Source organism: Calonectris borealis, chromosome Z (genome assembly GCF_964195595.1).
Source record: "Calonectris borealis chromosome Z, bCalBor7.hap1.2, whole genome shotgun sequence".
NCBI classification, from domain to species: domain Eukaryota; kingdom Metazoa; phylum Chordata; class Aves; order Procellariiformes; family Procellariidae; genus Calonectris; species Calonectris borealis.
This window is the reverse complement of record NC_134352.1, coordinates 63,152,384-63,179,725: the sequence shown is the minus strand read 5'-3', so window position 1 is coordinate 63,179,725 and position 27,342 is coordinate 63,152,384. Positions and strand designations below refer to the sequence as shown.

General features: G+C 37.9%; 1 protein-coding gene across 13 annotated transcripts in view; it reads left to right on the top strand.

Moving 5' to 3' along the window:
- The window catches only part of SREK1 (splicing regulatory glutamic acid and lysine rich protein 1), a 76,377-nt gene that overhangs the window by 24,670 nt on the left and 24,365 nt on the right, over positions 1-27,342 (top strand). For 5 of the 13 annotated variants that reach the window (XM_075136583.1, XM_075136592.1, XM_075136590.1 and 2 more), the window contains 6 exons: positions 1,888-2,007; positions 4,351-4,908; positions 9,529-9,624; positions 10,091-10,226; positions 13,466-13,517; positions 15,464-17,328. In XM_075136583.1, coding sequence (XP_074992684.1) covers positions 1,888-2,007; positions 4,351-4,908; positions 9,529-9,624; positions 10,091-10,226; positions 13,466-13,517; positions 15,464-15,606 — 1,105 coding nt within the window. In that variant the 3' untranslated portion in view covers positions 15,607-17,328. The other 8 variants (XR_012670859.1, XM_075136586.1, XR_012670858.1 and 5 more) reach the window with 8 other exon arrangements.

Genomic DNA, 27,342 nt, shown 5'->3' with positions numbered 1-27,342 from the left:
AAAATAAAATTAATAGATCACCCTTAAAGTATACCCATTAAGATTTTTTCCAAGAATGAGACAGTCTTGCTATGTGAGACTTACAAACGCTTCCTGAAACGGTTCAGATTCTTTCAATGTCAGGAATGTCTTCTGAGCATTTATGTAATCAATCTAAAGATACTTGGCTACATTAAGTATCAAAAAAAAAAAAAAAGAAATTCAAAATGTATCTGATAGCTTACACATTAAAAAGGTGAGTATTGTCAGTGTTGCAGCAACAGCTCTGTTGCATCCTTTCATGCATCGTCTTTTAACAAGGCAACTAGAATTCTTTTAGATACAGAAAAGCTGGCCAAAGGGAGTCATCAGTTATACTACCAAACAAATACGATGCAAGTGCAGGCTTCAGTTTTGCAATAGCGAGACACCACAGTACATGTTATCTAATGACATCAAAATATTAGGTACCTTTTTAATGCAAGAAGAATCATTTGGTCACTTCCTTATTGCTTGCTTCTTTGCTATTTGTCTGACTCGGGACCTAAGTGAAAAACAATCTTTTTATAACACTGCAGTAATCTCAGTTCTATTTTGTATTGACATAAACCAAATTGATTTTTAGAAGATAAACTTGCATTTTTTAACTTTTGGAAAACCTGTGCTTTAAACAACTGTTGATGGTTATATTTTTTTTTTTTAAAAAAAAAAAAAAAAAAAAACGATTTACCACTGCTACTGTCAGTTTTGAGAACATGCTGAAAAAAGGCCAGTCTGATCTGTTGAGGCAACTTCATCCCTGAGAATAAACTATCTTTACCACTTCCCTGTTTTACTGTTTTATAAAACACTTAAGTCATCTTCATCTCTATGATACAAAATTTATTTGAGGTGTTATTTTGACTCAATTGTAATTAATTTGCCCTGTAGTTAGTTTTTATTTCTGCGCTGATAGGCGGAGCAAAGCTGTAGGTAAAAAATGGTTGCCTCTCCTCTCCTCTTGGTACACACTGTTTGGTAAGTTAAACTTCATGGTACCTTAACCTCTCAGGCAAAGTATCCAATGATGTTGTTTTTTGAAACTTAATGTTCAAATTCGGCTTTTTATTTTTGCTTTTCTAGGGAGTATGAGCTTCCAAAAATAGGGAATATTTTGGATAAAAAGAATATAGTAATTTTTAAAAGTCTTATTTTCTTCATCAAATCTGCGACTATAGTACATATGTTTATCAGAAGACTTTAACTGAATTTTTCTCGGGGTATCTGCACATTATTTGCATTCCTTACTTATCATGTGGTAAATGCTCATTCCTTTCCTTGAGAATTCTTGTAATTGAAATCCATGCTAACAAATCCTTTCAACTGAAAAGGTAATTTGACTAAATGCTGAACCACAGATAGTAGTGGGTTTTTTGTTTTGGTTTGGTTTTTTAAAGTTCATTTAAATTGTAAGGCTGGGATAAGCAAAAAGAGACCAGTTAAAGCCATCTATCTTCAGTGACAAAGACTGCAATAAGTGACTGAGCCTGGAGAAGAAACAAAATGTAACTAATCATTTTTACAACCTGCTAGAAATTGTCTATAGTAGATTTTACGCAGTGTAATTTTCTAAGGACATCTATCCTAATATGATATGAATTTGTATTTTTCCAAAATGTTCATGGAGGTTATTATGAAACATGGGTATTACTTAAATGGTGCATTGTTTCAAAGGAGGGCATGTGCACCTGGTGAAGGATAAAGTATCCATATTTGCAAAAATGTTTGTAGGCAGTATGTTACTGAGGTGTAACTCTATATAATTTTATGTAGTGAGGCAAGATTTATGTTCTTTTTCCTTTGTTGGTTGACCTAATTTTTATGAAGTTTCAATATTAAAATATTTTTCTTCTGGCATTGTTCATATAGAAGTAGATCTGGCAACAGATCACTCTCAAGACACAAGGACAGACGCAGATCCAGAAGCCCCCTGAAAAAACGGTCTAGATCTAGGGAAAGGCGGAAATCAAGAAGTCGCTCTCATTCTCGGTGAGTTCCATTCCTAAGAAATGATACTGTTGTTCTTAGCACACAGTACAGAGTTTTTGAAAAAAAAACTGACAAACTTTTTAGGTGATGGTAAAGGATAGAGTCTCTAAATGCTTTAGCCTGTCCCTAGGCTTTGCCTGTGGGACAAAAGAATAGAAAGTAAATTTTAATGCTGAGTGTACTGGTTTTGGCTGGGGTACAGTTAATTTTCTTCATAGTAGCTCATATGGTGCCTATGGGCGTTAAACCACCACACTGGGGTACCTAAACTTTGGTAGTCTAGCCTACATTTATACCAATGTGCAAGCTGACGGAAAATAGGTAACTTTACTTGCCAGACTTTAACCAATAGATTAGGAATGTTCTGCGCAGCCTGTGCAACCTGCAAAAAAGTGGATGATGCTTGTTCGATCTATATCTGTTGAGAAGGTTGGATTCAGGCTGAACTTGATCCCACATTCTGAGAACATGTATAAAGTTTTTGTGCATGAGCTTTTATTTTCACCTTTGGCTATCTCATATTGGCCATACACTGCTGTGGGCACAAGTGCATGTGTCTGCTATATGGCATATTTGCATTTCAGGATCTAATACATCTATATTTTACCTAGTCTGTTAATTTTTAAGTCTGATCATCTAATTATTGAACTGTGAAATTCCAAAAAGATAATAACATAATTTTCTGAGGGATGAAGTAGTAAATATTCACAAACCAAAAGTGCCTATGAAAGTAGCTTCATGAATAGAAGTCTAGGTACTTTTCTTTCTGTTTCATCTCTGTAATTCCCCTGATTTATATAAAGGGAGCTTCATACTTAGGTTGTGCAGTTGCCTCTTGTTTTTTGAGGGAATAAGTTTTGTGGGAAAGAGAACTGCAGATCTGTGGACCTCAGTGGAAACAGGAATAGGCTATGTAGCTAGCAGGACTTTATTGATGAATCCTTTTGATTCTCTGTTGCTGTTGTCTGGAGATTCTTGAGATACCTGCTCACTGGAAGGGGCAAGTCCAATGAAATCTCTGTGATAAATTAACTGGAAGGACTTCTTGTGTCATTGTCAGACTCTTTGCTATTGCAGGGATTGTGTGCTGTTTCATCTTTATGATCTTACATTCCTTCTCTGAGTATTTGCCAAAACCTGATGGGAACCAAAGTTGTCAGGTCACACAGCATATAACAGCCTACTATTTATTAGCAGTTGAGAAGATAACAACCAAACACTTCTTCTGTTGAAGAAAGGTGGGATCTGTGCTTAGGACCTTTCGTGTGTGAAGGAGTCTCTTTGAGAATCTTTAAAAATGCTGGAATAGGTACCAATACCCAGAGACAGAGCAACTTCTGTCAGTCTGGTTCCCTTGGACGTATAAAGGCCTGCTAATCAACTTCTCCTCTTGTGCTTTCTCCTGCTTCTTTCTCTGAACTATTGTTCGTTTTCAAATGTCCTAGAGGCAGATCTAGGAGTCGTGTCTCTCTGCTAGAAAGGAAAGATGGAGTCTTGTACTTCCAAATAATCCCATACCAAAATGTAATCTTCGAGCCAAATCTGTGATTTAATCAATTTTTGTTTGGCTTGACAAATAGAACATCAGTTGGAATTTTCCTCACTGTTCTTTTTATGAACGTGTATCATTCTGCCTGTCCCAAAGAAGCTGACTTGTTCTGTTATCCTTGCTTCTTTTTACTGTATTAACAATTTTTCAATGATTTTCGAATTCCTGGTGACATTACAGATGATTGAATTGTCTTGATTGAGTTTTGACTTTACATTTGCCTTTTGAGGAAATTTGTTTGGTGAAATTTTATCCCTGTTTTTCTATTTCACTGTATTAATTGTTGTTCGACTTCCAAGCAGTTCCAGGATATCTGTGTGAGGCAACACTGTAGAATTCACAGAAGACTTCTGTCAGTCAGCTGTCATTATTCATGTGGGGATGGTTAATCTGCAGTCCATTTTATGTGGACACACTTCTAGTAAAGAGTGGATTTACAGATTGTAGGGTTTGTCTCACTCCTGACAAAATGTAGAAAATTTATGTATGTATAATAATGTAACTGTGAGGTGAAGAGACATAATGTCTCAAAGTGTAATAATATCGCTCTGAAGATCACAGCTTGATTTGATTTTGGCCTCCCCTTCTCCAATTTGGTTTCCAAATTTTTCCTAGCTGTATAACCTTTCCCTCACGGTGAACAGGGGTGGAAAATTAAAATATTGAATAATTACTATTTTTCAACAGAGATGCATACTTTATCTTGAGCAATTAATGTATGCTAAAGAGTTAGTTGTAATTTTAATTGGAAAGTTCAAAGGTGAATTAATGGATTTGTGTTTGGCTTTTCACAGGGACAAGAAGAGAGACAAAGAAAAGGTCAAGGAAAAAGAAAAGGCCAAAGAAAAGGAGAAAGAGAGAGACCGAGACAAGGAGAAGGAGAGAGACCGAGACAGAGACAAAGACAGGGAAAGAGAGCGAGATAAAGAGAGAAACAAGGAGAAGGACAGGGAGAGAGATAAAGAGCGAAACAAAGATCGAGAGAGAGTCAAAGACAGGGATAGGGACAGGGACAAGGATAAGGACAAAGACAGGGACAGGGACAAGGACAGGGAAAAGGAGAAAGATAAGGAGAAGGAAAAAGACAGGGAAGAAGTAGACCAGAACAAGGAAAAAGAAGATATTGAGAAAGAAGGAGAGAAGGACAGAGAGAAGATCAAGGACAAGGAAGGAGATAAGGACAAAGGAGGGGACAAAGAGAAGGACAGAGACAAAGAAAAGGAAAAAGATGGGGATAAGGAGAAGGAGCGAGAAAGAGAAAAAGACAGAGATGATAAAAAGAAGAAAGAGAAGAGATCCAGAACACCCCCAAGAAGCTATAGCTCTTCAAGAAGATCTCGTAGCTCCAGCAGGTTTGTTTAGAATTTTTTCATGCTTTTTTTGATTTGTCAGTTCAGTGGGGCACCATTCTAGTTTTTATGTATCAATATCACCATATGTCTTACTAATTAAATTTGTATTATTTCTGTTTTGTAGATTTTCCTATAAAGTAAAATCTTTTACAAAGAGCTGTGTATGATGCCTGATAGAACATAGTTTCTTGTTGGGCTGCTGGTGCTTGCCTTTCACGTAACCATATAGTATAGACCTTGAGGTCAGTAAGTAGATAATTCTTGTGCCACTTCTCTGCGTTGGAGCCATCCAAAAGTTCTGATAAAGTGACATCACACATCATCTTTGTCCTGGTGAAAGTCTGAGTTACTATTACATAGTTCCTTGGTTACTTACATACTGTACAGTGTTGGATCTGTAGATCTTGCGAACAGTTGGGCGATAGTACTTGCCACTCTTCAGCTGGATGGCTGAACAGCAGGAAGCAAGCACGTCACTTGGCTGGCTAGCCATTCGGAAGGTGAATGTATCTCAGTTGGAAGATAAGGATACCTTGTTTAGCTGGTTATATGGCCAGGTACAAGTAAAAAGTAACATTCCTTAACGATGCTGATAGTAAACAGGAAAACGTTTAAGTTAATGTAGCTGTTGTTTTGCCTCTGAGGGAGGCTAAGTTGGTGGAAGTCTGGATAAATTCAGTACAGCAAAAGGAGGCTGTAAGATTGACTATAAGCTATGTAAGTGGACTAACTCAGGCATATTCTAAAAGAGTTGTGGCGAACTTAGGTTCAGAAGCTTTGGTGGAAAAAGTCCTTTCTGAATACCTCAGGAATTAGGGAGTTCAATAGTACCACGTCAAATTTACATACCAAATTTTATCTGTTACCTTGGGAAAATGAAATGGTGGATGAATTATGAAAAGTTCTATGTCTTATAATCATTTCACTGGGCAAAAGCAAAATTCCCACAGTCCACAAAAATCAGGCGTTCATGGTCCGTACAAGGCAGGAAAGGGTGTATTGGTTTCTGAACATTCTATTTGTGTTATATGAAATGTCCATGTTGTTTTGGACGTTTATGGGCAAAATTCTTTAAGCATATGCAACTTCCTATTTTAATGCATTTATAACATTATTTCATGGGTAGAGGTGGTTCTGCCAGCTTTGAAAACATAGCATTTTCTGTCTGTAGGCCTCAGGAGTGTTGAATTAGATAAGTGTAGAAAAACGATTTAAGATTTTGACAATGTGCAGCTTGTAAGAATCTTGATGGAAGATCCAGTTCCTAATGTCAAATAGCAAGTGTAGTTAGCTGGATGTTACCAAAAATTCATACTCTAGTTTGCAACAATTATGCTCCCCGTTAAGAATTTTGCTATTTAAGAAGGTGCCATGGAAGGCCCAAATGCCATGTACTTGGGAAAAGAATTCTAGTCAAAATTAGTGCATCTCTTCTAGCGGACTCACAGTACAAAACCCTACCTTGATATGAAGTTAATTTTTTTTATACAGATGTTACTAAACAAGGACAGTGTTCTTTTGAAGATGGAGGATGAGAGATATGCAATTTTTTATATGGATTTACAATTCTTTCTTCAGATGTAGCGTTATCCTTAGAGTATCAATACTGGGGCCAATACTGTTGAATGTTTTCATCAGTGGCCTAGAAAATGGGACAGAGTGCATCCTCGGCAAGTTTGCAGACAATGCAGAACTGGGAGAGGAGTGTGCTGCCATTCAGAGAAACCTCGACAGACAGGAAAAGTGGGCTGACAGGCATCTCATGGAGTTGAACAAGGAGAAAAGCCAAATCCTGCAGCCGGGCAGGAATAACTCCTTTGCACCAGTACAGCATGGGGGCTGACTGGCTGGAAGGCTGGCTGGCAGAAAAGGACCTGGGGGTCCTTGCAGCCAAGAAGGCCAGCAGTATGCTGAGCTGCGTTAGGCGGTGTTGTGAGCAGGTCAAGGAAGGTGATTCTGTACGTCTCCTCAGCGGTTGTGAGGCCACATCTGGAATCCTGTGTCCAGTTCTGGGCTCCCCATTACAAGAGACACACAGACATACTGGAGTGAGTCCAGTGAAGGGCCACGAAACTGATAAAGGCCTTGGAGCATCCGTCATACAAGCAGAGACTGAGGGAGGTTTAGCCTGGAGAAGAGAAGGCTGAGGGCCCATCTTATCAATGTGTATGAATACCTGATGGGAGAGTGTGAAGAAGAGAGAGCCAGACGACTTCTCAGTGGGGCCAGTGACAGGCTAAGAGGCAGTAGGCATATTGACATATGGGAAATTCTTTTTTCTAGTGTTTAAATCGTGTTTTTTCTGGGCAAACTGGAACCAGTTACCCTGAGAGATTGTGGAGTCTCCATCCTGGAGATATTAAAAATCTGACTGGATGTGGCCCTGAGTAACCTGCTCAAGCTGACCCTGTTTTAACGTGGGGGAGGGAGAGGTTGGACTAGGTGGTCTCCAGAGGGCTCTTCCAACCTCAGTAATTCTATTATTCTCTGAAAAGTAATTGTGAATAGGTTAGGCTACAGAGTCCCAGTTAGCTTGCATTTAGGGGCATGTGTTTGCTTTGGTGATTGACGTTGCATAGTTGAAATCATTACAAACCTTTCTGGAGAAGATTATCCAACAACCTGGCATTTCAGTTACCTGGATTTACAGTGCAGCACTGAGTTGGGGCTACTGATCCTTTACCTGATGAGTGTAAAATATTGGACAAATAGTTGTCTTTTTGGAGAAGAGGTGAAGGTGGAATAGGACATACAGGACCTTCTGAGAACTAGGTGGCAACTGACCTTGCTTTACTGACAGACAGCATGCAAGTACTAGAAATCAGATGGCTATTTGTGATTCCTAGCTGAAGATAGAGACACAGACCACAGGAAGAGGAGGATCTGGCTCCTTCTCCAACAGACATCTACAGGCTAGCAGAGGATATAGGTACGGAATGTTAGTTCTGTGTATGATTAAGAGACATAGGATATCAAAGTATTCACACTTGTTTTTTCTTAAATTTTGTTGTATTAGTATTGCTTAAGAGTGTTAAAAAACAGGTGCACAAAAATCTTTGTATAGACAAATGTAATAGGGATGGGAACAAATACCGTCACACACAGCTGTAGTTCTTCAACTTGAAATATGACAAGCAGAAACTGAAAATTAGATTTCATGAATAAACAGTTTCTAGCTTGAACACAATTACTAAGGCACTTGGTTACTCACAGATATGTATGTTGGCAAGCAAAATAAATTGGGGATGTACTCAATGTAGCCCAAGTGGGAGCATTGTCAGAATAATATATCAATTTCCAGTATTCTCATTTGAAAAAAGATGATGATGAATGTCAGGATGTTCAAAATGAGATGCATGTTAACTAATGAACAGCTGATCAGTGATTGTGTTATTTTCTCCATGATTTTGAGGCCACTTTATATTTTTGTTTACTAAAGGTTGAATCAAACATAAGAGCTTGCTGAACAAAATAGTTATGAAATTTTGTCCTGTGCAGCTTCAGGAGGTCATGGTAGATGATATTGTCAGAGTATCAATCCAGATAGTGATACTAGGCATATCTTAATATATCCTTTTGTAATTTATCTAATAACTGTTGATTTCTTGGTCTTTCTAAATATTGAAGATACAAATATTCACACCGAATGGTGTGAATTGCAAAAGCTACTATCCATAAGTGTAGCTTTTGTGCCATATCTTGAAATGCCCTCTCAATTGATTTTTAATTTCCCTGTTTTTCTTTGATGGTTCTTCCTGTCTGCTTTTCCTGCTCTATGAAGAGGTGATACTGTGACAGAGATAGATTCACGTTTATGTTGAATGAAGCTTTACTGGCTCAGTTTTTGCTTTATTTTAACATGTGCCTCAGAATGTTTGCAACAAGTTATTTAATGTTTTGTTCTATGCAAGATCAGACTTCATAACAGCAACTTCAGCAAATTCCATATATCTATGTAAAACAGCTGTTTTGTAAAATACTGCGAGCTCTTCAGTGTTTTACAGAATGATAACATTCTGTTTGCTGAGCAAGGACTGCTAGGAAAGCAATAGATATTTATTTATTCTGATTTCGACAACAGCTTGAGCTTCATTTTGCACTGTTTGCTTCTAAAGCAATAGGAATGCTAGCTCATGGATTTAGGAATTAAACTTCAATTAAGCTGAACTGAAATTACAGTGATCTTCAGGTTGTAATGTTACATTTTGAAGTTCGTCGTGCTCAAGTTATGCCTTTTGTCTTAATGTGGCTGTTCAATTAAATTGTATTCTTTTCCTGGCTGAAGAAACTCTTACTTACATAGGATTAGTGAATTCAGTGTGTTTCCATTGTTATCAGGTAGAAGTACAAGCATGTGAGGATAAACAAAAAGTTAAAATCCGAGAGGGCACAACCTTTTTTTTCCCACTTCTAGCCTCCCCTTTCCCACCAAACTGAAACAAGCGAGAATTTTTTTTTTTGCTTTGTACAGTTCATATGTTCTTGGTGATATATAATGTTAAATCCAGGGATATTTACTTAGTTGTTGTGCCAGATGATTTTAAGAGCTTTCTGTTTTTATCCAGTTCCGGAGTTTATTATTTTTATTCTTTGATGATTTTGAATTTCTTGGTCCTCTAGAGAAAGGCGTAAAAGGAAGAGTAGAAGTCCCTCCAAGTCTCCTAAAACATCCAAAACAACAAAAAGAAAGTCTTCACGAACTCCTTCTCCACGAAGGTCAGTTTGATGTAAACATAAAAGTTAATTAGCAGTAAAGGAGGATGAATTTCTAGTATTTTCATTGTTCTGCTGCCTTTGCACTAATCATCTCAGATTATTTCAATTAGTCAGTATGATTCAGTTTTAATTTAAAACCAAACCAAAGCAAAAACCTCCATGGATTTGGTTTTCAACTGGAGAGTTTCAACTCTGTCAACAATGCAAATTTGCTTCAAATCAGTAAAAGCCCTTCATCAGATACAGATTAATTTGGTTTTCTCTTTGCAAATAGCATGCATACTGAACACATGCATTCTTTAGCTCTCTTCAGTCAAAAAATCCCCTTGTCTTTATGAGGGGGTTTTCGTTACATTTTGGGGTTTTTTTGAAAATCCACAGATGAGAGTTTAGTTTGCAGTTAAATGGTTTGAAGGTTGTTGCTGCTGGATCAAATTCTGATTTGAGTAAAAATTTTCTTGAACAGAAACAAGAAAGAAAAAAAAAGAGAGAGAGACACAAATAATGAAAGAAGAGAAAGAGAACGCTCCACCTCCAAGAAAAAAAGTAGTAAAGAAAAAGAGGGAAAGGAGAAATCTGATAAAAGCACCACTACTTTGAAGGTAAGCTGTGTGACCAAGTGATAAGCAGAGTGAAGTGATGCTAGTGGAGCCATTATTGAAATACCCTCCCTTCTTTTTCTTTCTTTTTCTCCTCCCTTCTTTTTCTCCTGTTTTCCTTACCAAATTGTTACCATATTTTGCCAGTTGGAGACCTACAGTTGGTGTTAGAGGGCCTGTTTGATAAGACTTCATGATTGAACCCTACTGGATCTCTAGGAGCTTGTGTGAATAGGTTATTGTTTTGGTTTCTCTTCCCTGTTCTGTGCCATATGTTAGGACTTCACTGGCTGCCTAGTTGTATGAGCAGGCAGGAAGCAGACTGTGTAACTAAGGAGCAGCGTTCAGGGACAGCTTGGCTGTCAAGCTGGAAAGATTACTTTTTTAATAAACTTTCACTCTGCAGTTCAGCCTCTCCCTGGTTGCTTTGGTCCTGGTCTGTGTGTTGGACTCTGCAGGAGTAAAGTTGAAGAGTTGGGGAAGAGTGGTGTGGGATTTTCCCCTGCAGAATAGAAGGTGGTGTGATTAACAAAAGAAACATCTTCAAATTGTTTAATCTTAGAATTTGAAAAGCAGCATGCCTTTAGAAGTGTAGTTTGTTGTACTCAGAATTATTCAACTGCTATAAAACAGCTGGTTTACGTGACTCTGTCCACATGCTTAAGTAATTATCTTACCCAAGAACTCTCTTAAAATGCATCAGATACCTGGCAAAAAATATGAAAGAAAAAATTTAATCCTATTTTATTTAGAAAATATGGTGAAGTCTTACTTAATTTCTGGAGCTGTTTCTCATAAGTTCCATGATGCTGCTTATTCTGTTTTTTCTGAATATTGATGACAAAGACAGATCACTTTATGGCAATGATTTCTTGGATGATGGGTTGTTATGAGTGCCTTAACTTCAGCCAATTGAAAAGAAAGCTTTTTTTGAAAAAAAAAAAAGGAAAACAAGCTGACACCTCTACTCTAAAAATTGCTGAGACAAGATAGGCATGTAAAAATTGAGACCACAAAAGTACCGAGAGTTGATTGGAAGTTATATCCTGTAATGTTAAGAATATTATTTTTTTGTAAAATAATTTCATCTTTGGTAGGACAAAGATCACACTAAAGAGGATCAGAATTCAGAAACTGACAAGGAAGTAGACAACAGGGACACACAAAGGACAGATGAAGTCAAACTACAACAGAATGGGAACTGTCAACCAAATGAAGAAAACCTCTCAATTAAAATGGAAGAGGTTTAAAGCAAAGAATGGACCTCTGATTCAACTAAGGAATGAAATCCAAAGCTTTTTATTTCCCAGAATGAGGAAGAAAATGTCAAAGCAATCAACCTGAACACGTTGATAGTACTATTAGATCTTCCAATTCTTGTGATAGCTTTGTTGTCTTCTTGCCGTAAAGCAAGAGAGCACGGACCAGTAGTTATACCATGAAAAGGCAGATGCCATCAGAACTATTCATCTCTGAAAATCCATGCATTTCCATGATGGCTGTACTTATTTGTAAAATGATTTATGTTAAGTTTTGCCATAAGCTGTTACAAATAAGTAGAAACTGAAAGATGTAAACCTGTACTACCCAAAAAAAGCTGAAGATATGCATTGAAGGTTGTTTAAAATACTGCTTGTTGATGAATTTTGTATTGTTTTACCTTGTGGGTTAAAAAATCCACAAAAACTTCAATGTGTACTGTTTGATGTGCTTGGAAATGGTGCATAAATATACACTCTTTTGTTGTAGATGACGACTGTAGGGAAAGGGTTTTTAAACATAAACACAGTTTTACGGTTATTATGTTAAATACCCACTGACTAGTATGCTTTTCATTTGCTCACTGCTTGAGATTCTTGGGTTTTATTATTTAAAAGAATTTCTTACTAATATCCCTAAAATTAATATTTCTTTTAAGTATTTGAACAATGCATGCTACTTTTCTGTTCCTAAAAGGAACATTGCCATGTTATAGATAATAGGTTAGCTTACTGGGTTATTTTGGGGTTGTTTTGTTTTGTTGTTTTCTTTTGTCCTTCCAGAAGTGAGCACATCTGTATGATATTATCAGAACTTACATCTTTGTTTTGAGCCGTACTGCAGTGTGTCTGTTCAGCTGCAAATAGTACAGGTGCCATTATGACAATAAATTTTTCTTATTTGTTTAAAAAAATATGGGAGCACAAGCAGAAGCTTTAGTGCCTTCTTAAAGTGTGGTATTTTCTAGAAATGTATATGTGCTATTACTCATTTTCAGCTAAATTTTAAATGATCTCTATTGCTATTTTGCCACCACCATACTGTAAACAAGAATGCAAGTGATTTGTCAGAACAGTTGTTTGATTCACTTGTTAAAATACTAAAGCTCCATTTTTACTTTTATTTTTTATTTTTAGAAGAGATTTATAGATAAAAGCAAAGATGCAATTTGGGGACCACCACTGTACAAAAGTAGTAGCTGAATACAAAGCATTTTCTGATCACCTGCATCAAAGACAGCCCTTTAGACGTTTAATCTACATTTGGATGGCCTTAATTGTTACCTCTCCCATCATCTTCTCCGATACCTGTTGGGTGATATAAAAGGAATTGTATGCAAAGAAGGGGGATAAATAATTTGGGGAAAAAAGTTCTAATTTACACAGGAGTTATATGGTAGAGATTCTTTTTTCATTTTTGGGGACAGAAAGCGTGTAAAAGGAGAATGACAAAGCAAGTATTTTTGTCAAGGTAAAACATGGCTTGTGTTCTCTGAACTAATTTAATTGGTTACATGAGATTTCTTAAGAGTCATACCTTTAAAACTTACTTATACCTAAAATCGAGTAGATTATTTTTAATACAACTTAATACAATCAAATTACTTAATTGCCTTACCTCATGGGAAGACTTATTTCTTTCAGTTAAAAAAAAACTTAATAGCATATTAGCTATTTGCTTTCAGTTTGTTTTTCTTTTCCTTTGCATAGTTAATTCTTCCAGGAAAAAAAAAAGTGTATTACAGGGAATGAAAATTTTGCCCAATTCCTAAGGTAATGAAACCCAGTTTGATTGTGAAGCTGCTTAATCACTCTTCATTTTCGATAGGATTTGATGTTCTTGCCACTGTGTACATTTAAGACTATAGAAAATGCTTTACCATGTAAAGTATAGACAGTCATTTTTGTGATGTTTAAGCCACATGCTGTTGGCTGGTAAACAGCTTATTCTGATAAAAGAATGACAAATCTGTATGCTTACAGGAAGACTGTGAAGGATTGTGTCTTGCAACAACAGCCGTCTTATTTATGATGTGTAAGTAGCATAGAGCAAAGAGATTGTTTGTATACTTGTTATCTTTGGTACCATTTCACTAATAAAATTAAGTATTTTAGAGGGAAGTTTCTGCTGGTACATACTTATTAAAGGAATATTTTTAGTTGATCTGGTCTTATTCACACAGCTTCTTTGATTTGAAATGTGGATACCAGTGAAAATATACATGTATTATTTATAATATCTTTGAAAAGCTAAGTTTCTCCTTTGGGAGGAATTAGAATTCTTGCAGTGTATCATGTTTCAGCTGATATTAGTTTGATTTCTTGAATTTTGTTATCCTGAAACTGCATAGCTCTATTATATATCAGTTACAGAATATGTGAAGGATTGTGTACAGTTAGCTAAGAAACATGCCTTTGGAAATCAATAGTTAAAGATGGCAGCCTTACTAGCTAACTTATCACATGTGTAAGTCCATATGCAGCACATTGTTATATTGTATGTGAATTAATGGTTCCCTTACAGAAAGGTTTTTTTTTCAAAAAAGGCAAAAAAGACCCCAAACAACCAATCACCAAACACATATTTCCTGCCCACCTCAAGTCATATTTTCTTACAAATGCTGTATTTTCTGGTTTTGCTTTGTAAATACTGTGCAGATCTGTGAGGTAGTTAAGTTCCGTCTGTCTGTATTAGGTGTTTTACAGTTCCCCTCTTCCTAAAAAGCCACTTCTAGAGATCTGTTATTCTGTAAAATGCCTATCTCCGCAGAGGGTAGCTCATTTTCAAACCGGTAGTGTAGCACAGTAATGAAGTTTCTGCTTGCTCCAACAGGATTGTGTGCATCATCCATCAAATGTGTCCGTCTTCCACTGGAAGTCCATTGCCTTCATTGTTAACAAGTTTGCATGCTGACCTGCCATGTCAGATTGTTTGGTTTTGCACTTTATAAATTAAATTAAATTGAGTGGAGGTTTTGAGAACAGTGTAGCTCATGATAGCTGTATTGTTTTAAATGTAATTTCATTTGAGTCAGCCTTTATTTCAAAATGTGACTCTTAATTGCTCAGAAAAGTGATGATATGGTGCCATTTTGCTAAGACCATGTAAAGCATGTATGCGTAAGCTTCCATTAGTGACCACAGTTATTTCACAACAGTGTTTCTGGGTAACAGATAGGACTTTTCTTTGGATTTTGAAAGAAGGTAGCAGAAGACAACTGCTGGTGGATGAAACAGGATTCAGAGCTCAGAATAGAGGTGGCCATGACTTGGATAAATTCCTCGAAGTCAATAGGTTTACACAAGTGTGAGGGATGAAATTTTGTTTGCAAACACTGATAGTATGGTATGTAAAGAATATTGTTTTTCATATTTCGGAATTAGAACTAAGAGGGGAAAAAAGCACTTCAGTTGGAAACTAGAAACGTTTGAAGAATACTTGAGAAATCAGTGAGATGTGGGTTCTGCCTAACCATTAAGTCACCTGCTAATTTTTTTGATGGCATTTTCAGATATATACACCTGCACTATCTTTATGTTAGCTGGCTACCAGCAGCAACCTATGCACAACTTGGATTCTGAAATGAGCTGTGGCCAGTTGAGTGTGTTTACTCAGCTGCAAAGAAGGTGAATTCTGTAGTCTGTAGCATGCTTTGCATTGCTTGCTAGTGTTCCCTGGTCCAGTTACATCTAAGGCAATAACCTGAAATTACTTTGGAACTCTGCAAATCTGTTTGTTACATGGTAGCTTCTCTGTGTTGCCTTTAGCTTGTACTGGTATTTTTAAACAGTAACTAGATTTAGGTATTTCTGTGATTTTCTTTTGGTGTAGGGAAGTGATAATAAGTAAAGGCTGCTTTGTATGGTACAAATTATTGTATACTTCATACCTGTCCTTATTACTGTGTTATTTTTTTCATTCACGTGTATGACCGTTGCAAGCAGTAATGCCATAGTGATGTGTGTATCTTCTACTTTTAGGTCTGAAGCATCTCTGCATCACTGTCTTTTTGTTAATTTGTACTGAAACCAGGTTAGAGTTCATGTATTTTAATTCTGCTAGCCATTCGCTTAGAGGGAAAAAAAAACCAGACAAAAATAATATTGAATTTTGTAAATGTTAGTGTGAAAATTGCATCGTAACGGTAAAACAAATAATCCTAAAGATGAGAATTCTGAACAATGGCTTGCAAACTGGGGCATGTTATGGGTCCCGCCTGCCACTTGGTGGTACTTACAGTTTTATAGCAATCGATTGTTGCCTTTGGTGTTATCATAATTTTAAAAGTGAGAATTGGACTTAGTGACACAAATGCTAAGATCTGTAAATGGCTAAAATAATGTAAATCAGTAGGCACTTAGTTCAGAGAGATGTAGTTTTCTCACTAGAGATTGGAGCGTGGACAGTTGAAATTTGTAGATATCGTTAAGTGTTATTACCTAAAGAGAATTACCTAAGAGAACTTAATTTTGTTTGCTAATATGTAAACAGAAAAAAAGTTTTCAGCTTGTACCTTAGGTTTATTTTTATATGTTGAAAAGTGTAATTAAAATAATACTGAAAACTAAAAGCACTGTACAAAAGGGGTTTTTTTTATGTAAGAGAAATACACTTTCAATTGTGTTTAATTTTAAACTTAAAAAAAATGTCTTTGCACGCAGTGTTTATTTTTGTTTCAAATTCAAGAATGCTTCATTTGTAGGTGAGTCCTATTGCAGGATCTGAGCACATTAGTATGGGGGTTTCTTCTGTATTCTCTTCAATACAAAACAGCTTAATAAACTTGTCTGACAATATGTGGAGGCAGCTGCTTTCCCCTTAGTTTGAGGAGATTCAGCTGTAACACTTCAAATCTGTATTGTTTAAGTAAATACTACAATTGAGAAGCTTCAGTTTTCACAATGTTTTCTGAAACTGTGAACTCTTACTATCCAAAAGGGCAAAAAAAAATTTTTTTAAAAAACGGTCATATCAGTTTTATAACTGTTGAGCTTAATACAGGAGAACATGGACAGCAAAAATGTGTTTTTAGATGTTTATATATTTTCTTCTGGGAAGTTTCAGCTTACACTTTTTTTTTTGTTACATTTTTACATTAATCTAGTGCCAAATTTGACACAAGACTAGAGATTTTTGGTGTACAAAGTATGTTCCATACTAATCTTGCTAATGAAATTATTCTTCTCCCATTGGAAAGGTTACATGTGTCTTTGTTGACCTGAAAGACTTACCAGCAATGGTAAAAGAATAATTTCATCTTCCTTTCACTCAGTCCTCGATGTCACTAATGAGGCTGCCAGTTAAGTAGCTTTTTTAGAAGAAGTAGTTGTTGCCCTACTCAATAAAACCTTCCTTAGTGCAAAGATTTAGAACTAGTGCTGCACTGATGAGTAAATCATGGGCCACTTAGAAACTGCTACTTCATAAATACATAATTTTCATAATAATTTAATCAAAGGAATGAGGATCTGCTTTGGAAACATCAAGAGAATAATTTGACATGCACAGTTCATGTATCTATCAGTAGATCCTTTCTGGTTATTTTTCCCACTGATACGGGAGCTATGATTAATTTATATTATACTCAGCACCTATCACAGTCTGGGTTCAGATATGCCTGGGGAACCTAAGCACTACATCAGCAAAAATATTATTTCCCTTCTCTAAGTTTGATATTGCTGGTAATAAAGTAGGTCTTTTAAGTTTAATAAACATATAACCAAACTTGTTCCACGTTGGTAGAGTATATTTTTGCATTAATGAAGCAGCTATGAAATGGTACAAGTAAAGAAATGTCAAATGCTGCTATTATGTTGTTATTTTTGTAAATAAACAATATCCCAAAGTTTTAATGGTGTCATAAACTCACTTCCACTAAATTTGGATGAAATACAGCAAATGACTGTGAAGCAATTCTATCTTTCTCTCTCTCTTTTTTTTTTTCTTTTTAAAAGCCACATCTGCCCCAGAGAGTCATGTGTAACTAAGAGTAGCTAAGTCTGTTGGACTGACACTGACAGGAATATTAGAGGAAAGGTGGTGAGGGGTTAAGTAATTGAATGTATCATCACTGTTTAGTTACAGAAGAAGCTTTTGAATCCCCTGGCTGAGCAGGGGGGTTTCTTCTCCAGGGAAAACTACCATAGTTCCACCAGGGAGAGCTTGTCACTTTTAAACATGTTAGGAAATGTGGCTATATAGAATTGTATGTCAAAATTCCTTTTTTTTTTTTAAAGTAGGATCAGAGTTCATGCAGAGCTTCATGTCAATTTATTGTCATGGATATTTTCATATTAAAAGTCACTGTTTTCAGTGCTTAAGCTTCTCTATTGCTTTGTAAGAATCTAAACAAACAGCAATGATTAAGGAGAAAAAGTTTGAGATGTGCTTCTCAACAGACTAACTTGCTCAGTAGGGATCTGATCTTACGATTTTTGAGAGCAGTCATGTCTACAATGAGACATGTGGCTGGTTTAACACCTACTGATCAGGTGATTCAGTGAACACATCTGTGGTCTGGATAAGTGCATTCCACCATGCTGCTCCTCTGAATGTGAAAGCAGGGAAAAACAGATCTGAGAAATATATTGAGATGTCTTAGCAATTGTTCAAAATTATATATTATCTATTTATATTATATACTACCTAATTTCCTTACTCATTAAATTACTCACTAAAAAGATACACTTTTTGGAGGAGGTGATTGAAAATTGACTAAAAAAGTGACAGTCTTTTAAACTAAAACTTTTTTGTGTACATGGCTTGTTTTGCCTACTTGTTTTAAGAAAATGGGCAGACGTGAGTGTTAGCTCTAGTCTTTTGTTATGTGTGCTGCTTCAGTATCAGGCCTGGGGAAAACTGTGCTTCTCCTTCTGTTTTTCTCTCTACAAACCTTACATTTCTTTTTAAAGATAGAGCCTAAAGAAAACCTTTAATTTTTGTTGAAGTGATATTTTAAAAGGTTGGTTCAGATTACTGGATTTGGAAGTTCAAAGCAAATGCGTTGGTCCGCATGAAATGCGAACATTAAACAAATGTATAATCATCTGCTTTCATTGGATTTGTGTCTTACTGTGGTGAGATAAGGTTTTCCACAATTGCTTCTCTGCTTTGTTCAATTTTAAGGGGATACTCTTCTTATTTTACTAGGACTCGTTTAATAAGTCGTCTGAGCTGTTAAATACTTGTCTTCTTACTAGCTTGGCGTTTTCCTCAGAAGTATTCAACTCTTATACATCCCAGTCATCCTGCCTGGTCTCGTCAAGACTAGGTATCTATTAAGGACTAGACTTGTCTGAACCATGATGTAAGTCACACTAACCCATGTTACAGATCAGCCTCAAGCAAAATGATTGATATTTCTGAATGAACCATAATACAGAATAAGTAGAAAGATGTTATGAGACGATATATAGTAACCAGGAACAAACATGCAGTGCTTTTTGGTTTGTTTTGGTGTGCCCAGTTAAATTCTTCTCTAGCCAGAGGAGATTTTGGGTAGATATGTTATTAAAGAGTTTATTGGGATGCAGGGAAGAGAGGCCAGCCTCTACAGAAGACATTGACTGGATATTTATGATGTTCATTGCAAGGTGTTCTTTGATCTGTTCCAGTTTCATTTGTATCAGCAAGGAGATCCTTTGATCCGTTAAAGATCCTTAGAGCTGTGATATGTTTGTTCTGTTGCTTAATCTCCAAAGAGGACAGAAAGATGACAGCTGTACATTTATGGTGTGAGCCTGGGAGAGCTGGAGACTGCTTTGTAGTGCCATTTCTCAGCTAATGTGGGACACACAGTAAGTCACTGAAATACTCTGTTCTTCACTCTTCTAATTTTATAATAGGACGTAACAATACTTGCTTTGTTCAACCACAGTGTGGCAATGCTGAATTTATTAGTTTAAAGTATACTTCAGAATCTTTTGATGGAAGAAAGTGTTAGACCCGGGTCATTGCATTGCACTGAATACATTAGAAATGGGCATTTACTGTGCTTTTACGGCTAGATGGAAGATGGTAGCCAAGTATTGCATAAGTTAATTCATTCAGATTCCCTTTGATCATTTTTACCTAGGGTAATTTATAGTTGTAAGGACTGTAGTAATTCAGTAGATGATAATAAAACGTAGAAATCCTTCTTCTTTTATTTAAGAACTTTCTTTTCTTCTGTCAGATGTGTAACTCTATTCCAGTAGGAGCTCATAACTGCCACTGGACAGAATAGTATATCCCTTTTGAAGTGATCATGTTTCATGGGTTCTGTGTCATCCTCTGCCTGTAAGATAAGAAATTTTTGCCTTTGTGATGTTTATAGAGAGGGATGAATAGAGATCTATAAAAAGCATAAAGGCAAAAATTATTTTAGAGGCTATATCAGCCTCTCAAGTTCTCAAGATCATAGTTCTCAAGAGCTTTATAAAAGCAGTCAGGCATCATTCGTGTCCTGACTCCCCCAAGTTTAGAAGAGCATAAAGGGGTAAGTAACTGTCCAAGCCTGCTGGTTCCACTGTTGATTCATCTTCTGACTTACAGGCACACACATGAGATATAAAATGCCTAACATCAGTGATCAAATATCTCTGGCTGTGATAATATGATTATTTATAAATTGTTGCTGCTACTTGGTGCTTAGCTAATTGGAAACTGAGACAAGGTTTGGGTGGAGGAGGGTTTTCGGTTTTGGGGGCGGGAGGTGAGAACTGTGTATGATTCAGACGCCCCATTCCTTTTTGTATGATGTAGGTGCGAACCTGTGTACTATGAACCATGAATTGAGTTAACTTTGAGATGGAGTGTAAGACCAGATGTGTAAATCATGAAGGATTAATGGCTGTACTGATTGAAGAGGACTGCATGCGTGAAAGTGAGTTGGTTGCAACGTGAGACAGAGGAATGAAAGTAGTTTGCAATGAGGCCCTGCTGTTAGGTGGGTACTTAGGCAGGATGCTGATTTTGGGCTTATATAGAAACTTGGCTTTACCATTGTGATTTGATAACCTTTAACACCAGCTTTCCAGAAAGCTCGTGGTGTTCTTGCTTTTGGATCACTGCACTACTGTTGACAATATACCCTTTCCAGCACAGTACTTTGAATCAATAGACAGAAACCTTCCTTTTATACTGTGGTTCTGTGTATCACTTACCAACACCTTGCAAACTGCAGTCTGGGATTTGCTGTAGCAATACCTTGTTTTGAAAATGTTGCCCTTCATTGCTGCGGACACAGGCTGGTTGTGTGTCCTGAGAGAGAAATCTCCAAGAAAGGTTCAAGCCCCTTAAGGCTTGTTGGGGGGATTACAGTGGGGAAACAGAAATATTCAAGCCAGAATCTGTCCTGGAATTTCAAAAAGTACAACTGTGATAGCTGGTGTAGGAAGAGCATCTTCTTCAAGAAGTTATGCTATGCCGCACTGCAGTATAAAATTCAGTGCTAGAGCACCCCCTCTTGAGCTATTGCAGTAACAATATTTCAGATATTGTTTGAAATACTGCATATTTAGACATATAGTGTGCTACAGACTTTGTTACAAGCCTACTGCAAAGCACCACTGTTTATAGTACCTTACTATTGCTATTTTAGTATCCTAATGCAGTAGTAATCTGCTACAATGCACTGGAATGTGATATACCTATTTATACATTAGTAGGAGGTACTCTGTGTATGGGTTACAGGGCCTTTTTAGTCATATCTGAAAAAGCTTCATTTTGGCTTTGAGGATGTGCCCAGTTCATTACCTGGTGCCTTGGACCAGCACTAGGGGACTGAGGCTGATGTATGTTGGAGGTTTGCATTTGATTACATGGAGCTAATTAGCTGATGAAATGTATTTGTTTGAATTGTTTCTTTGGGGGGGAAGGTAATTTAAAATGCTTAGGAGCAGGAAAGTGCTTTTGTTTAATCTAAATCAAGAGAAAATGAAGTAAATCTGAACTCTGTAGTCCTTACTCAGTCTATGACTGCAATGAGAGTTTTGCCAGCGCAGAAAAGAGATGGGAACAGTAAGGCAGGAGTCTACTGGCACGGCATTAGGCAGAGTACCGTGGTGCCAGTATGCAATACTGGGCCTCCTGGGCTGGTTCCAGATCCGAGATGTATTGGGACTGCTGGAAGGACAGAGTATGCAAGTGTAGGGGTATAAGGAAAAATAAACAGTGTATCTTCCATTTTGTTCCTGGTGCCTGAAGCTCTGTCAGTCAACTTCTCTGCATCCAAACCTTCCTTTTTGTTCCTTGAAGCTTTCCAATAACCAATCAATTTTGTATTAAAACGAAACAAAACAAACCCAAAACACAACTGTCCTTAGAAGTTGAAAAAGTAGTATTCTGTTATGCTTGTAACTGGTTCTCCAGTGTTGCTTCTCCATGTGCTCCCCCGGATCCTCCTTCCGGCTCTTCTTGTAGATGGGCGTCACACTGGCAAGCCTCCAGTTGTCTGGGACCTCCCCAGTTAACCAGGACTGCTGGTAAATGATGGAGAGTGGCTCAGCAAGCTCCTCCCCCAGCTCCCTCAGCACCCTCGGGTGGATCCCATCCAGCCCCACAGACTTGTGAGCGTCCCAGTGGCGTAGCAGGTCGTTAACTTCTGCCTCTTGGATTATGGGGGGTTTATCCTGCTCGCTGTCCCTGTCTTCCAGCTCAGGGGGCTGAGTACCCTGAGGATAACTGCTCTGACTATTAAAGACTGAGGCAAAGAAGGCGTTGAGTACGTCAGCCTTATCCTCGTAACATTCCCCGCCCCCCATCCAACAGAGGATGGAGATTCTCCTTGGCTCTCCTTTTGTCATTAATATACTTGTAAAAGCATTTTTTGTTGTCTCTCACGAGAGCGGCCAGGTTGAGTTCTAGCCGGGCTTTTGCCTTTCTAATTTCCTCTCTGCACGACCTAACGAGATCCCTGTACTCTTCTTGAGTTGCCTGACCCTTCTTCCAAAGGTGATAAACTCTCCTTTTTTTCCTGAGTCCCAGCCAGAGCTCCCCGTTCAGCCAGGCCGGTCGTCTTCCCCGCCCGTTCTTCTTGCGGCACATGGGGACAGCCCGCTCCTGCGCCTTTAAGACTTCCTTCTTGAAGAACGTCCAGCCTTCCTGGACCCCTTTGCCCTTCAGGACTGTCTCCCACGGGACCCTCTTGACCAGTGTCCTGAGCAGGCCAAAGTCCGCCCTCCGGAAGTCCATGGTAGCGGTTTTGCTGGCCCCCTTCCTTACTTCACTAAGTATCGAGTATTCTATTGTTTCATGGTTGCTGAGCCCAAGCCAGCCTCCGACCACCACATCTCCCACCAGTCCTTCTCTGTTTGTGAACAGCAAGTCAAGCGAGGCACCTCCCCTGGTGGGCTCGCTTACCAGCTGCGTCAGGAAGTCATCTTCCACACACTCCAGGAACCTCCTCAACTGTTTCCTCTCTGCCGTGTGGTATTTCCAGCAGTCGTCCGGAAAGTTGAAGTCGAATTTAAGTATACTGCTGTAGCTTCGCTTTTCTTATTTATGTTTTCAACCTGACCAAGGTTGAATGAACATTGAAATAGGGTGCATAGAATCATGTACCATTGGATTGCGTTTTAACTGTTTCTGGAGCTAGGGCTTTTCTCAGCATCCAAAAAATCTCTTACATTAGTAGTGGAAACATTTTTATTTTTTCCTAGTGGGATCTTTACTAGCAACGTTGATTTTCATTGAGCCAATGTATTCCATGTAAATTTTATCTTAACTTTTCTACAAATGCTCTATAGCATTGGAAGGACATTTGTGTGACCCAGCGTAACCGGAGCTAACAAATTAGAACTTCAATGTGACTATGTGCTATTGCTTTTTTAGCTATGAGGTACTAAGCCATGCGGTGTTGGGAAGCTACAATACAGTCTGTGCCTAGATAAATAGGTCGTCTATGTATGTTGTATGGGCATTGGCAATTACAAGTGGTTTGACACAGCTATGATAATTAAAAATGGCAGAAACACAGGTAGCCTTCTTTCCAGAAGTGAGTATGTAGCACTTGAATGTAACACACAGAAGTCACAGTGGCCATGTTCATTTCAAGGTAGAGGTAACCCACCAAAGCCATCCACATACTGAACGCACAGCCACAGGTGTCATACCAAAAGCGAATTACTGAGCCTTACGGATCCTAATTCTGGTGATACCTAGTAACCAAACACTTGAAATTAATGCCAGAATGGTTATTTAATTGCAATTCACAAGAAAGGTGAAAGTTGCTGAGGGACCTTGGCTGGAGGACTGTGGCTTGAACCATTACCAGCAAAGTTCAACAGTAGCAGTTGCTGTTTGGGAATGGTCAGAGAATACTCATAAGAGCTTTACGGTTCTGCTATCCATTTCTGTACTAGTGATCTATCAAAAATGGCTGCAGCCTACAATTTTTCAGGTAAAGTAGCATGTCTACTACTCTCCAGCCTGCCCAGACTCCGGTGTCTCTGGTAGAGACCTGAACCCATTTCATCACAAGTTCCCTGGCAGCGCTGGCTGTTGCTGCGCCTATCATTCCTCAGGATTTTCCTTTGTCCTGCCTGTGTCTACCACCTCAACAAATCCAGATTACTTCCTTGTTTAGTTTGTTTCTACGAAGTTTATGCCTTGGCCCAGGGAAGGCTTTGTGCGAAAAGTTAGAGCACAAGTCTTAAGAGAGGAGCGGCTGAGGGAACTGGGGTTGTTTAGCCTGGAGAAAAGGAGTGAAGTGGGTGTTGGTCTCTTCTCCCAAGTAACAAGGGACAGGATGAGAAGAAACAGCCTCAAGTTGCACCAGGGGAGGTTTAGATTGGATATGAGGAAAAATTTCTCACCGAACGGGTTGTCAAGCCTTGGAACAGGCTGCCCAGGGAAGTGGTGGAGTCACCATCCCTGGGGGTATTTAAAAGACGTGTAGATGTGGCACTTGGTTTAGTGGTCGACTTGGCAGTGCTAGGTTTGTGGTTAGACTTGCGGATTATCATAAATGTCTTTTCCAACCTAAATGATTCCATGACTGTATTCTATGAGTCTATGAAGCACTGAAGGGGTCCCTGAGGATGGGCGATGTGAATGACTATTTCTAGCATGGCAGGTTGTTTTCAGTTTTATTAATCAAACTGGTGCTTCCACTGTAGAAATAAAATAGATATAGGGATAAAATTATACCCCCCCATTGGCACGGAGTGATTTGTCTTAGCAGCAGTCTTCTGTAAACAGTGCTCAGAAGTGACTGATGTAAGCTGTCCCGAGTTTTATTACCCACCTTCATACAGATCCCGTCGACGCAGTACCAGGACACAGTTAACATCATTCAGGCAGTAGACACACAGTGCCATCGAGAGAGAGAAAAAGGCAAACCAAGAGCCTGTGACACAGAGTCAAGAGCTCCGAGACAAGTATCTTCTGTAGGCAGAAGGCTTTAATGAAGTGCTTCATTATTTTACAATTTTGGTGGCGGTAACTGGGGTTGACTTAGATTGACTGGATGCCCCTGTGGTCTCTGCTTTCAGGAGGACTCCGCTCAAGTGCAGGTGCCATTGTGCCATAAAGTACCCCAAAGGCTTAGGTTTTTAGGGGATTTGTAGATATTCTGTAGTTATTATTATTCTATTTGGTAGCTAATACAGACTGAAAAATACCTCTGGAATATTGTGATTACTGCAATCTCCTGTTCCAGGATGAGTAGCTGTTTATCTTGTCTCTGAAACACTGTGATAATTTTCAGTGCTGTCTAGCTACTGCACTGTAGTCTGACCTTAAATGTAAAAAAAAGAAAGTGTAAAAAAAAAATCTCCCTGTCCATACTACATTAAAGTACGCAAGAAAAAATATCTACTCCGGATACCAGAAAAAATAGGTATGTACTAACTTTGCTTTGTGCATGTTTTTAGAGGCCACATTAGAGACTGAATATTACATTCCTTTCTCTGTAAATATAAAATGCCAAACACTGTAACCCTGCAGTATAATACCCCATGCTATAAATCACTATGCTTATGTGCCTCCAAGCCTGCAGCTAAGTGTCTAAGCTTTTACAATGTCTAAATTCTCACCAATGCTAACAGTGGTCATCTAGAGCTATGCTGACTGGGAAAAGAAAAGAAAAGAAAACATTAAAAAATGCCTTGGCTTTTATAGTCCTGAGCCTTCATATTTGCAATTTCGATCTTAACATAACACATATCAAAGCTAAGAATACTGAAGCTAAGAACACTACTGAAACTACTTGAACAGTACTGTAGCACATGAAATGAAATATCTTACATGTTTATTAGTAGAGGTAGGCTTCTGCAGTCATTATATAACTGTACATGCACACACTTTTTTAAACTGCCTGAAAAGGTCAGGCAGTTGGACTAGATGATCGTTGTAGGTTCCTTCCAATTGAACTAAAAATCCCCATGAAGGAACTAAACAACAACAAAAAAAACACAAAAAAATAGTTGCCCCTAATCTGAAGACATGAGCGCTATGTGTCTCCTAGTCCTGTATCCCTGAGTAGGTACATTATTCCACCAAAGTCTCCTCTTTGGCTGGCTGAAACTGTTTAGCAAGTGTACTCTTCTATTTCTCTCCACATAATAGGTTCTTTCTTTGCACTCAAAGGATACGTCATGATGGGAAGAGTTCTTAATTTATATCTAATCTCCATACCAGGATTTTTCATGTCTCTCTCATTCTCCCAAATGTACAATTTACAGCCATTATATAAATATTGAGTGTGGTATTGCTCTAATGAGATCAATTAAAAATTACATATACTGTGAGCTTTATAACTGAAAGTGGAATGCATCCATCTCTTCTATTTGAGGCGAATAGGTCCATGTGTACTTCTAGGGAAATTCTCCTGGTCTGATAAATGGATTTTCTTTAGCAAGATGTCAGGCAATGGCTAATATCACGGAGGCAATACTCACCAGGTCAAAAACCCAAACTGTCTTTTGAGTTTCATGTATGAAGGCTGCTTCATATACTTAAACTGCTCACAAGCCATTGGTTTGATTCTACTAATTCACTTTATACGTAACATAATAATAGGTACTGGTTTGGTAGGTATAGAGTAAAAAAACCATGAATTCAATGTTTACAGGGATGAGTAAGCTATTAAAGGTACCAACTGCACCAGGAAAATAAGTCACTGACCAGAAATGAAAGAAATGTTATAGGTAAGGAGCATGGATATTTCTTAAATTTGGGAAATCGACAAATTAGGCTGTGTTCACATGACTACTTGATAATGATTGTATATCCTTTGAGGACTTTATTGCCCATAACAGCTTTTCATTTCAGCCCCTCTACTAGATATTGCAAGTAGCAACAGCTCTGCTAATAGCAGGATCATTCATGTTCTCCTAAATTCAAATCAGGCAAAGTCACCTGATTGAAGTTAAAAAAATGAAGAAAGAGATAAAAGACTACTCAAACCTTTGAGGTCGTCTGGGGAGTGCTCCTGTTACCCCTTCTTTCAACGAGCAGAGGTAACAAGGATAAGTGGTAAGGGGGACATTGCTTTATGGCAAAACAATGGATTTTAAGTGCTAAGAAAAAACAATGCAAAACCCACAGTGAAATACAGGTTGGTTCTTGCTAGTCCTAGAGAGTCTTCCCAGACATAGGGAGATATAAATAGAGAGTGAATATAAATAAGGAAATTCAATAAAACAGGTTTTGTTATGGGACCTCACTAAATCAATCAAGTGGGGGATATGCAATTTCTTTGAGCTTTTTGTAAGCATGGCTATTCTATAACTCATACTGCCTACTATGCATGGAAATATTTGTGTGAATGCGAATCATCCTTCACTTTTAATGAGAGAATTTTAAAAGATGTCCATCTAAGGAGCCTCTGGTGCTTATGGTACGGTTGATCAATTTCTTTCTCCACAAAATAATTTTA